The sequence below is a fragment of the Anser cygnoides genome, chromosome 6, assembly GCF_040182565.1.
Source record: "Anser cygnoides isolate HZ-2024a breed goose chromosome 6, Taihu_goose_T2T_genome, whole genome shotgun sequence".
NCBI lineage: Eukaryota > Metazoa > Chordata > Aves > Anseriformes > Anatidae > Anser > Anser cygnoides.
Window position 1 is genome coordinate 13,648,496 of NC_089878.1, and position 12,210 is coordinate 13,660,705.

General features: G+C 44.7%; 1 protein-coding gene across 2 annotated transcripts; it reads right to left on the minus strand.

The window, feature by feature from the left end:
- Positions 1-251: 251 nt before the first annotated feature.
- Positions 252-11,773, minus strand: C6H21orf58 (chromosome 6 C21orf58 homolog). Of its 2 annotated transcripts, XM_013171750.3 has the most exons (8): positions 10,776-11,773; positions 9,549-9,606; positions 7,553-7,620; positions 6,399-6,542; positions 6,212-6,326; positions 4,731-4,870; positions 2,849-3,045; positions 252-2,220 (listed from the first exon to the last, which is right to left on the minus strand). In XM_013171750.3, exons 1-8 carry the CDS (start codon positions 10,833-10,835, stop codon positions 2,205-2,207), a joined length of 798 nt encoding a protein of 265 aa, XP_013027204.3. In that variant the 5' UTR covers positions 10,836-11,773; the 3' UTR covers positions 252-2,204. The 2 variants fall into 2 exon arrangements, with proteins under 2 accessions (XP_013027204.3, XP_047903070.2); XM_048047113.2 differs by having other exon boundaries at positions 6,212-6,542.
- Between the last annotated feature and the right edge of the window lie 437 nt (positions 11,774-12,210).

Below are 12,210 nucleotides of genomic sequence, written 5' to 3' on the forward strand. Positions count from 1 at the left end.
CTTGGTTAAAACTTTGAGTGGGTCTTCCGAGGAATTCTAAAAGAAAACAAACAAAACACCCAGGATAGCATGGGCTTTTATGCCTGGCATCTGAAAATTAGTGGGAAAAGTAAAAAAGGAAAAAGCTTGATTAATGTTCTGTAAGAAAAAACTGTACTAAAAAAAAAGGAAGAAACCTGGGATTCTTTTTATTTTATTTTTTATTTTATTTTATTTTATTTTTCAGAGTCTAAATCCTGATTGCATGAGGGAAAGGTTGAGAAATAATGAAACAAATATACATACACATGTCCAGGCTGCTTAAGTCACTCCAAAAACTCTGGAAAGAAAGCCATAGGTAGCATTGTGAATGTGAGGCTCAGGAGAGACTGAGAGTCAGAGCCCTCCTGGGGCAGAACGCATGAACTGCAGATAGTTGGAGGCACCGGCATTGCACTTGATGTTCAAACCAGACGACCGCATAAGCAATTTTCTTTTTGTTTTTCTCCATTGAGAATTATTTATTCAAATACTGCTAGCCATGTCAATCCAACTCATGCAGTTAGGGCGGAGTGCTGATCTTTAGGAAAATCAAATGCCAGGATTTTGCTCTACTGTGCAAGTAACTGGCATTTGGACTGTTCATGTTCATTTTTAATTCCCCAGACAGGTAATTCTTGCAGTACAAATTTACCTGTGAGGAAGTAAAGCTAAAAAGGTTGAGAGAGGTGCGGTGGTTTAACAACGCTAGGTAGCTCAGCACCACCACACTGCTCTCTCACTCTCCTTCCTCAACAGAACAGTGGGAGAAAGTACGTTGAAAAACGCTTGTGGGTTGAGATAAGGAAAGACAGATCACTCACCAGTTATTATCACAGGCAAAACAGACCAAGCATATGAGAGATTAATGTAATTTATTACCTATTGATAACAAATTAGAGCAGTGAGAACTAAAATAAAACTAAAAACACATCCCCCCCCCCCCCCAATCCTCTCTCTCTACCTCCTCTCCCCAAGCGGCGTAGGGGAACAGGGGAACGGGGGCTGCGGTCGGTCCGTAATGCCTCATCTCCGCTGCTCCTTCACAGTCACTTTGACGTGGGGTCCCTCCCACGGGATGCCGTCCTTCCCAAACTGATCGTGGGGGACTTCCCACGGGCAGCAGCTCTTCAAGAACTGCTCCCACACGGCTCCGTCCCACGGGGTCCATCCCCCAGGAGCAAACTGCTCCAGCTCGGGTCCCCCACGGGCGGCAGCTCCCCCCAGACCCCCTGCTCCTGCGTGGGCTCCTCTCCACGGGCTGCAGCTCCGGCCCGGGGCCTGCTCCTGCGGGGGCTCTCCATGGGCCGCAGCCTCCTCCAGGCCACATCCACCTGCTCCACCGGGGGCTCCTCCACGGGCTGCAGCGTGGAGATCTGCTCCGTGTGGGACCCATGGGCTGCAGGGGGACAGCCTGCTCCACCAGGGGCCTCTCCACAGGCCGCAGGGGAACTGCTGCTGCCTGCCTGGAGCACCTCCTGCCCTCCTGCTGCACTGACTGCGGTGTCTGAAAAATTCTTTCTCAGTTTCTCACTTATCTCTCCCAGCTGCTGTTGCACAACATTTTTTTTCCCTTTCTGCTCTCACATAGGTACAGCCAGCACTGCTCACAGCCCAGCTCTTGCCAGCAGCAGGTCCCTTTTGGAATCCACTAGAGCTGGCTGTTTTCTTATATGGGTAAGCTCCAGCGCTCTGCTCACAAAGGCCTCCCTGCAGCCCCCCTGCTACCAACACCTTGTCATGTAAACCCAGTACAGGAAGAACACGTTAGCTGATGAATTTTGGCAATTAATCCCTCATTCAGGAATCCTGTGTTAGTTTGCATTACCCTCCCCAGGAAGGGAGCTGTCCACTCAGCAAAGGGGCATTTCCCCAAGTTACTGTGGGACTGTTTGGGACAGGATGTCTTGGTTCTGTGGAAAAAAAGGCAAAAATGTTGTGACTGCTTGCTGCTGCTCTAGGCTTGGAATATGTGAGGAAACAATGGATAAGCAGAAATGGGTAAGTAGATTGCAGGCGTGTGGTACATTTTTTCTGAGAATCTGCAGTCTTTCTCTTGCTCACTTCTTGTACCAACAATATGCAGATGTACAGACATCAGGCTGTCAGTCAGATTATTTAGGAACTCTTCAAATACAGGTTGATCTCCATGATGGTATGGTACACTTGCAGAGGAACACATACTGTCAGTATGTGGGCCACCTGCAACAAGAAAAATGTCTTTACTGTGTTTGGTAATAGCCAACAGCCCATGCTTGCTGCAGCTGCAAAAGGACAGTATAGATGTATAGAATCTCATAATTCACGGTGGAAGGTAGCTAAAGAGGGAGAAGACAGATTAAAAGTCATGAGAAGAACAACTTTCTTCTTCCTTTGCTGCCTTCCCCCCCCCCCCCCCCCAATTAAACCACTCCTTGTCTCAACCCACAAGCTTTTTTTTTTCAACATATTTTCTCCCACTGTCCTTCAGAGGAGGGGGAGCTAGAGAGCCGTGTGGTGGAACTTAGTTGCCCATCAGCATAAAACCACCACACCTTGGCATGAGCAGGCTGGCTTATGGGGCAGCGTGGCTGCTCATGTGCCTATTCAGGCACTAGTCCCTGGTATCATCTCCTTGCACCTAGAAAGCAGTCGAGGACAAGCTTCCAGAAAGCAGGAAAGGCACAGGCAAGTGAGCCCTGTGAGGAGAGGGCTGTATACCTCTGCTTGGGGACTTCAGCAGTGTTTCAAGAATATAAATCCCATGGGGAATGTTAGCCTGAACGCAAAACACAGCCAACTCTTATTTAGCAGGTAAAACGGCTCATATCGTCACAGTCCATTGACTTACATCTGCACAGCTGGGAGCGTGCTGCTGGCCCAATGACTAGCTGAGGATGTGGGTGGGAGCCTTTCGCTTGGCATCAGGAGACCAGCAGGCATGGCTGGGGGTAGCAGCCCCGGGGGAGAGTAATGGTGGTGGTGATGCACTGCGGACAGCTGGGGCCTGTCTGCTTTCATGGCCATGGGAGTGGCGAGCTGCAGGTCCTAGTTGGAGAGAGGTAAAGGGCAATTTGTTGAATTTGTACCCCCCAAGAAAGGGAGCTTAAGGTCTCCAACTGAGCAGCTGGTTTCCCACTCAGTCGCCTCTTGGTACAGGAAGTTCATCTCGTGCCCAGAGATTGGTTTCACAGGCTCAAACATACAGGGTCTGGCAAATGCTCAGTGAATTCAGATTTCACCGGGCTATTCAGAGTAGTTTGTCCCACCACGCTATGTCAGAGAAACCTACATTTTTTTGGTGGAGTAGCCCTGAGAGAAAGGTGGAGAACACTGTTCATCTGCTGCCTCCTTTAGATGCAGACCCTTTCACCCAAGGTGATGCTAAGCACAGCTCTGACACATTTCTGAGGAACTACCAGTGCTGCCTGCCATGTCCACAATGAATCAGTCCCAGGACAGCTGCTGAGGAAATAGATGATCCCTTTTATGCCATGCTGGCTATGGTGGTGCTGGCTCCTGAGACGTCAGTGTCCTGAAACGTGAGAGTGAGCAGCTGCTGTTGGAGGCATTCCATCTCAGGCAGACATTTGGTCTCAACAGCTGCAAAAGATGTCAGCTTCCAACTGCAGAGGCCATGGGGATGGGTTATGGGAGGCTGTGTTTCCTACCCTGCTGTTAAATGTAGGGCACGGGATTTTAAGCCATTTGTTACTTTTGCGAATAGCAGGTAGGAAAGGTGGGAGTGAACTGGTCAACTACTGCAGAAGTGTGGGTGTTGCTTTCTTAATAAATGGCAACCTCAATCACCAAGACAAAGAGAACAGAAATCCTCCTTGCAGCACTGGGAAGTCATGTTTAGCCTGAAAATGGAAGGGATGAAAAAATATAGGGGAAGACTTTGCAACACAAAGATATCCTCCCTGAAGATTAACAGTCCTTGCTGCTTAGGTAATAAATGCCTCAGACTAGAGACTAGAAATACATTTTTCCAAAGCACTTAAGGTGGCTAAGGAGCTATGTAACACCTTGTTAAAAATAGCTTAGGAACCGTGCACCTAAGGATATGTTCAAAATTACCTACATTTTGTTAGGCACTAGACATATTTTGGAAACAAACCTATAGGGATCCACACACAAAAATATCTGTAAGACATGTCTTTCCAGAGCTTGCTAGCCATTGATTTTTGGTGAGACAGTAGCTAGAGCTGTGGAGCTCCAAGTATGACCACAAAACCTGTGCTTCAGCTCTAGCCAGTTTTAAACTGCCAGGTCAAATTTCACCAGTTACAGAATTTGTAACACAAGTATAGTCCTTCTGCTTGCAGCAAGTGGACAAAAGTCAAGCCATACTGCTACAGACTAAGTAAATCACTGGTGCTATGAAGACACCTGGAGAGACCAACAGATGATGTTTCAATGAAAGTCAATAGGTGTCAGGCTCCCAAGGCGCCAGGTGCAACAGCAGATGCCTAGCACAGACCTCTTCTCTGTATGTTAGTACTTCAACTGTGTAGGCCAGATACATTTTAAGAGCTGGACTGAATCTAGTTTGCACTTGTGCATTTGGCATCTTCTGTTGTGTCCTCACATGATGCTAAACAGGACTGCATGTGAGACCTGCAGGACACCCTGTGCAGCAGAACTTGCATTGTGCAGTCCCTGCAGCCCCCAAAGGACAATAACTATTGTCCTACGTGAGTAAGGATGCCCTTTGGACACTGTGTCATTACCTGTTGTGTGTGCTGAAGCAGGGGAGAGCTGGATCCAGCAGGCTGTGTGAATGCCACTGATGGCAGAGACTTCAGCATCATATTCTGCATGATGATCTGGTGCATCTGTGCATTCTGCATCAGCATCATCTCTACCATATCTGTGAAGAGGTCACCCCAAGGAAGAAAGTAAGAGCTTTATCAGCAACAGAGGCATCTCAGTAGGGACTGCCCTCCAGCCTACAGGCTGGTCACTACAACTGAGATAAAGCAGCAGAAAGGGACACTTGGATAATATTAGAGTTATGTGGCCAGGTGGTGCAAAATGAATGTCTATGAATAAGACCATTAAGACCAGGTCTCCTGTTTCTCCTCCCTTCCACGAGAAAGCTGCTGTTGAGCATCTTCTCTCTGTTAGTTCCCCTGCAAGTCTACCCCTCTAGCTATGCTCATTGGCAGGCTGGAGAAAATCTGTGCACTGGAGCTCTCTCTAGGAGACTCTAGGAGCATGGACAGGCATCTTATGGCACTCTCTGTGGCTTTGGCTCTAGATTATTGTTGTCCACATGAGAGGTTTCTTTGACTTTACATGATACTGCAGTGCCACCTTGAGATTCCCTTCCACATGCATCACATCCATATACCATGATCTCTGGATCCTAATTACAAAGGACTTGCACAGTAGAACTATTTTAATTATATGAGGAGGAAAAAATAAATAAAACCAACTCTTCTTTTTAACTGGTCATACCAAAGCTATTGTAAATATATCAACTTCAGAATAGTCATGTATGAATTTGGACTAATTTGTTTTTGAAAATAAATTCTTATTCAAATAAATCCAATGACTTAAGTGAAGAAATAGATGAGAAATATAACAATTTGGTGACTGGAGATTTCTTTGTGCCATAAGGAAACCTTTGACTGATGGTTGAGACAGGGAAGTCATCCCAGGTTTATGTATTATTTCACAGTAGCATCCACCTATGTTTAGAAACAAGCTCTTTTTATTGCCATTGTACTATATTCAGAACAGTCTTGTTTCCAAACATGGGGCATAACAAAAGCCTGTATTGTTCCGAGGAGATTAAACAATAGGTTAAGAAAATAAAAGAATAAAAATGGAGTTTAGAAGCCAGTTTGTGAATTTTGGAATCATCCATTTGCATGAGTTTGACCTTGCTAATGTTACTCAGTGCCATGGCTCGAGCTGTTTTTTCTTCTCCAAGCTTCTCTGACACCTTAACCTGGCTTTGCTGAGTTTATAGTCTTTTTTTTTTTTTTTTTAATTTTAGTTTTAGCAATTAGAGTTTGTCCAAAAGTCTCTCGGAATTGGTATCTAGTTTTACAGAGTGCTATTCCCACAGCCCCAGCAGAAACCCAGTTGCTGAGTTGCACGCTGTCCCCTGACAGCATCCAACTTCCTCTCACAGTGGTACATTTCCTAGGTATTTCCCTGTGCCCGGTGATGGGACCCGACTGCTAGACCCAGGGAATGATACCTTCTTTAATGCTTCCAGAGCGGGGAGCTGCAAAAGGCTGGGCAGGGGGTATCTGTGCTATCAGCGGGGGCAGCTGTGGTAGCTGCTGGATGATAGTAGCAGGCTGAGGAGGCATCTGGATAAGAAAAGAAAATGGAGAAGTCAGGATTGTTTTTGGCCAGTGTTTCCTAGGAGTGAGGATCCTTACCAGCTGCTGGATAATCCTTGGTGCCTCTGCTTGGGGTGCTGGAAAAGGTAACTGGTAGATGTGGGGGGGGGCAGCTCTGCAGTTCCTAAGGTGTCCCCCAGCCAGTGCAGAAGGCTGTGACAGCTCTTCCAGAAGGTGCTGGTCCTGCAAAATCAAGTATCTTCTTGAAGAAAATTTGGTCACAGAAAGGCTGGCAGTATTGCTACACTCCCTGGATTAAATGGGATGAACCTTTGGAAGTCTGCAGCAGGGCACAGCTTTCCTCACCTAACAAACTGCTCCAGAAACTGCTGTGTGTAACAGGCAGACCACAAGTGAATGCTACATGAAGGGACGAACTCAACCAGAACTGGTGCAAGTATAGAGAAAGTGATTCTTCATGCATATCTCAAGCACATACAATCTTCAGTGTGAGCAAGAGGGAATGGAAAGAAGTGAAGACCAACATGCAAACATGTCTGGGACAATGTTTCATTAATGATTGATTCCGTCCACAAATGAGGAATAAGTAACTGTTGTCCTTATTTTGGCAGCATTAAGAAGTCCCTTATTTGCATTTTGGTATTAACACAGAGAGCTTCTGATACAGCAGTTCAGAACAAACAGCATCAACACACCAGATAACTGAGGTGGATGCAGATTTTGTTTGCAAGAACTTCTGCTCTCCAGCCCCTCTACCTGACTAGCAGGACCCAGCTAATGACTCTAAATGAGAAGAGAACTGAATACAGCCCAGCCAAAGAATTAAAGAACAGAGAGGAGCTGAATCCACGTGGGCAGCAGACATGCAGATAACCTGGCCCTTTCTGTTGTTTGTGTACATAGAGGTCTTTGTCTGAGAGGGCTCGGCTCAGGGAAACACAGCAACTCCTTGCCCATGTTTGCAGGAGGCACTAGGATTAACCTGCCTGGATCCACCACTGGGCATGTCCTGGGCACAAGCTCAGTCAGCAGAGCACATGGGCTTTCCTCAACTTCCCATCTGCCTCCTTCTTGTCGTTCTGTTGGGAGGCTCACTTCTCATAAACAGGGCTCAGTGTATTCACACTGCTTGTTTAAGATAACATCTAATTTTATCATTCAAAGTCTACTCTTGTGTTCACCACATTAAACTGCACTCCTCACAGTTACTTGACTACATGGAAGGCTCTTACCCTAAGCTCCTGCAGGAGATCTTTCCTTCGCCTCAGGGCACTTTGAAGCATATCCTCCTGTCTGTTCCCTGAAGGAGGAAAAGTCCATTATCTTTTTAAAGGATCACAAAGAAAGAGCTATTTTAATACCTGCATTATGAGTTTAATTCTGGAAAACATGTTATGAGATAGCTTGATTTCTTCCAGAAAAAGCTTTAAGCTACTTTTCTTGTCAAATCCATGAATGGATACTGACTTTATAGCCCATGTAGACACAGCTGCTTGGCAGCTCTACAAAGGCAATGTGCCTTCTCTGAAAATAAACTTTTCAGATTGCTCTTTAAAGCCCACTTTTAACCTCCTTATTTAACCTCCTTAAAAGAGCTTCAGGCTTAGAAAATCATTACAGCCTGAAAATTTCGAGTTGTACTGTGCACATCCAGAGGATGATTGTACAAAGTGTAAAAAAAAAAAAAGTTTATGGCATATCAAAACAAATTCAGTTTTGAAAATCAACTTTTGTTTCCTTTTTGTTCTGAAACATCATCTTTTTCAGATCTTCCCACAGAAGAAGCTGATTTTGAACTCTGTTGAAATGAAAACAAAAAAGAACATTTTCAGATACACTGGAGGCATGCCTAGCATCTATTCTGAAAAGCATCACTTAGTATTTTGAAGCTGAAAGTTGGATTTTTAATTTTTGGCCACCGCATTGGAAGTTTCCAACTATTTGCGCATCATCTCAATAAATATGAGCTCAGTAAATTCTAGAAATGTTACTGATCTTCTACTGGTTGGCTTTAATCCGCAGATAATACAATTATAAGCACTGCATGTGTAATTAGATCCTGAATTTGGTTCAGGTAAAGAGAAGGAATCCCAGCTTACTTACAAAGTTTCCAAGGTTTAGACAATTCTTTACAAAAGCTAGAGAACCAGCTAGAAGTTGATAAATAAGGGAGTTCAAAATAACTTGTGTCTTTATAAGAGTCTTTCAACAGCTTCTGTGATGGTTCACTCATGAGTAGCATGTTCCCTTCAACACTACTTGCTTGGAAGCTATGCATGTTATGTGCAATGTATTAAACTTTTTGCACGGCATTTCAAGTTTCCTGGTAAAATGAACACTGGTGTTCCAGCTCTTACCAATCGAGTCCTCCAGACCAACTTTTTCAGTGTAACCATCTGTTTCGTAAGCTGAGCCACTTTTCTTTTAAATTGGAAATCATGTTCTGGTCTGCACAAGGATGTATCGTTCAGGTTCAAACACGCAGAACAGCATTAGTAATAGACTGGGCCTTCTTCTTGAACTCCTCAGAGAGGCATGGCCATCATAACAACTCTTTTTCAAGCACATAATCACTTATGCTAAGCATACAGCTGGACTGAGACAGGGGCTCACTTCTGGGTATAGGTGTCAGCACAACCAAAACAACCAGCAGTGTGCTCCAGCTTAGCCAGCATCCACAGCTGAGAAGCCACAACAGAAAACCTCTGCAGGAAGGCATTCTTTGTTATGGCAGTGGACCTGACTAGCTGATTGTTTGCCTTTAGCCAAAAAAAAAAAAAGTTGGAGAATTTCAGAGAGTAAAATGCAGACAGCTGCAGTGTTTAGCAAGGCCATTCTCCTTGCATCAAGACTTCTAAGGTTACTGGCTTGGATAGGACCAAGACACATATGATGATTAATATTGCTGTGCATGCTTCACTGGGACTTGCATTGGCTACCTCAGGGCTGTATGCATACTTAGATACCCAGACTGAGCTAAAACAGCACAGACTCAAGTTTGGAGCCTCTCTCCTGTCCTCCAGACAATGTCAATGCCACCAGAAGCTGAGACAGAGAAAGTTCTGACTATTCAAAAGCCCAGACACTGAGCACACAGGGGCAGAGGCCCCTTCAAATTTTTAGGGAGGAGGTGAAATCATCTGATGTGATCCACTGAGGAACATGACTGAGAACATCACTAAGCCCTTTCTGTATCACATCCATAACCAGAAAAAATGTTTCTCTTACTTGCTCTTGGGACAGGTGAATCCATCTTCTCTAGGTTCTCCTGTTCCTTTTCTAGTCTCTGTTGGTAGAGCCACAACAAAAATGATTGTCAGTTAGGCAGCAAAGTTCACAACAATTTTCAACTCCATATTACAGACACAGGTTTGGGATGGAGGAAATAAAGCAGAAATGGAGGCAAGGGACACTTTTAACTGCTAAATCAGCCATCACAGCTAGTGATGGCTACTAAAAGTATATAGAAGTATGAAATGTCTCACTATAAATCTAGTCATAGCAAAAGAACAGTAATGCTTTCAACTGTCCAGGCCATCCCAGACCTAGAAATTGATAGCACATTGAATCAGAAGACTTACGCATCACTTATTTTGTAGGGTAGAGAGAGAGATCATATGGAGAACTTGATACCAGACAGTTTTGGATACTCAGCGCACTTACAGGCCTAAATGGCTCTGACCAGCCTCACCTGGGGCTTCCATCCATACCCCTGCCCATATGCAAGGGAGCTCCTTTAATCTCAGCTCTAGGTCTTCAGTTCTTTTGTGAGCTGTACTGGATGAATACTGGTCTCCAGTTCAACCACAGCCATGCCTGTGAGTGGCCACAGATCCTATGAACCCTGATCCCAACCTGCAGACGTTCCCCATTTTGGCCTCAGATCTGCCTTATCACCATGAGCTTAACTGATGGATCTGGACTTTTGGTTGAACCCTGCCACCATCTCGAGCTCTACCCTGCTTGCCTTGCTTGGGCCTGGCCCCTGTCCTACTGGCTGTGCTGTTATGGTCAACTCCCTGCTCCGCAGGGAGCAGCTGCCCCTTGTGGCTCCCTGATGCTCAGAAATTGGAGTAGGGACCTTTCCCTGATGGACAGGCTCTTTTTTGTCTCCTGTGTTCTGCCCAGCTCCATACTTGTGAAAGCTTTTCCCTCAAGTGTCTGGAACATCTACAACAAAAGTCTACACCTTGAAGAGAGAGGTTAGATGCCACTTCAAGCATTCACATCTCCAGACAAATTGTTTTTCCTTATAGACAATCTTTAAGTGGCTTTTACTTGTAGCACTACTGCACATTGGTCTGCCTCTGCTTATGTGATGATAAACGTTCTCAGTTCTGCAGGTCTTCTTAGTATCTCAATAGAAATATAATTGTTTAAAATACAGTGTTAATGCATAAACACACAACAGCAAAAAGTAGAGCAAAGGTGACCATTGCGGAATTATTACCTTACCTTTTCTAGGAGTTTGAGTTTCAGTTGGGCCATGTGATCCACCACTGAAGGATCTGTCATTGTAGCAGTCCCCCGGAAGAGCAGGCAGGCAAAAGAGTGTTAAATATCTAAGCAAAGGCAAATAGGTTTTCAGTGGTCCCTTCTTCCAATCCACAATCTTCATAGAAAAATTCCATTGGGGGAAAAAATAAAACACAATTGGGAGAAACAAGGGAAGAAAATAAAAGCTTCAGTTTCACTGCCAGGGCAAAATGAATACAGACGTCCACCACCGTATCATAGACACAGCTTTTTTGATCATTTCTGTCAGTGCATTTTTGTGCTGCTGGTTGCAATGGTCACAGAAGGGCAACTCAGCTTGAGTATTTGTCTATTCTTAATGGTTGCTAGCCTTTCACTGGCAGTGTCTCTAAACCTTGCCCTCTGCATTGATAGGATAGTCTTCTACATAGCTCTGAGTTTTGTTCCTGTAGCCTGGTTGCTAGGTTTGCAGTGCCTATCCACAGTATAAGCAATTTCATCTCCAGGTGTAGAAGTTTACATGTAAATATCCATTTACATACGGGACAGGGAGAAAACAATAAACTTTTTTTTTTTTTTTAACCATAAGCCTAATGCCAAGGTTCAGATTATGAACTGACTGATTGATACCTGATAACAATATTTATCTGACTGTAAGGGGCCCATATGCTTTTGACATAGCCTTTCATGAGTTTTCATGACCAGATAGTAAAGAAAAAATGAAAAAAGAAAAATAAGGAGCAGAGCTGGAATTCACCCCAGGATGAGTAAAACAACAAAGAGGCTGCATTATAACAGCCTTTTGCTTACTATCTTCTGAGCAGTACCCGTGGGCTGCCTTCTCCCTCCTAGCAAAGCCATATCAGCATAAAATGCAAAGCAACATTTACCAGAGACAGCCATAAAAGCAAAATCAAGGCATGAGAAAGAAACCAGGTGATATATACTCTTCCTTGATATCTTATTTCAACCCAGCTCTGCCCCTAGGAGAGGAAAGTTACAACCCCTTCCTTACTTGAAGGCCATGGAAAAGCTCCAGCAGAGCCACTACTGACAGCTGGAGTGGCAGATAGACAATTGTACTTAACTGTGTGGGAGCAGTACAGATCACCTCCTCTAGCTGTGACCCACACAGCACGTATGTGCAATCTGTCCTTAAAAACACACAAGTGGGTAGTCACTGGAGAGATTATAATAACCGAGACATGTGGGTCCCAAATATAGCTGCACTGTGACAGACCTGGGGGTCAGCTTTCTTTGACAGGACTCGTTTTTGTTAGCTAAGAACAACAAAGCAGAACACAAAACACTGTCATCTGCCAGCAGTTTAACATTTTTGATCCCTTCACCTTTTTGGCAAGTGCAAAAGCCTTTGACAGGGAGTTGCCTAGGTAACAACTTTAGCATAAGACTC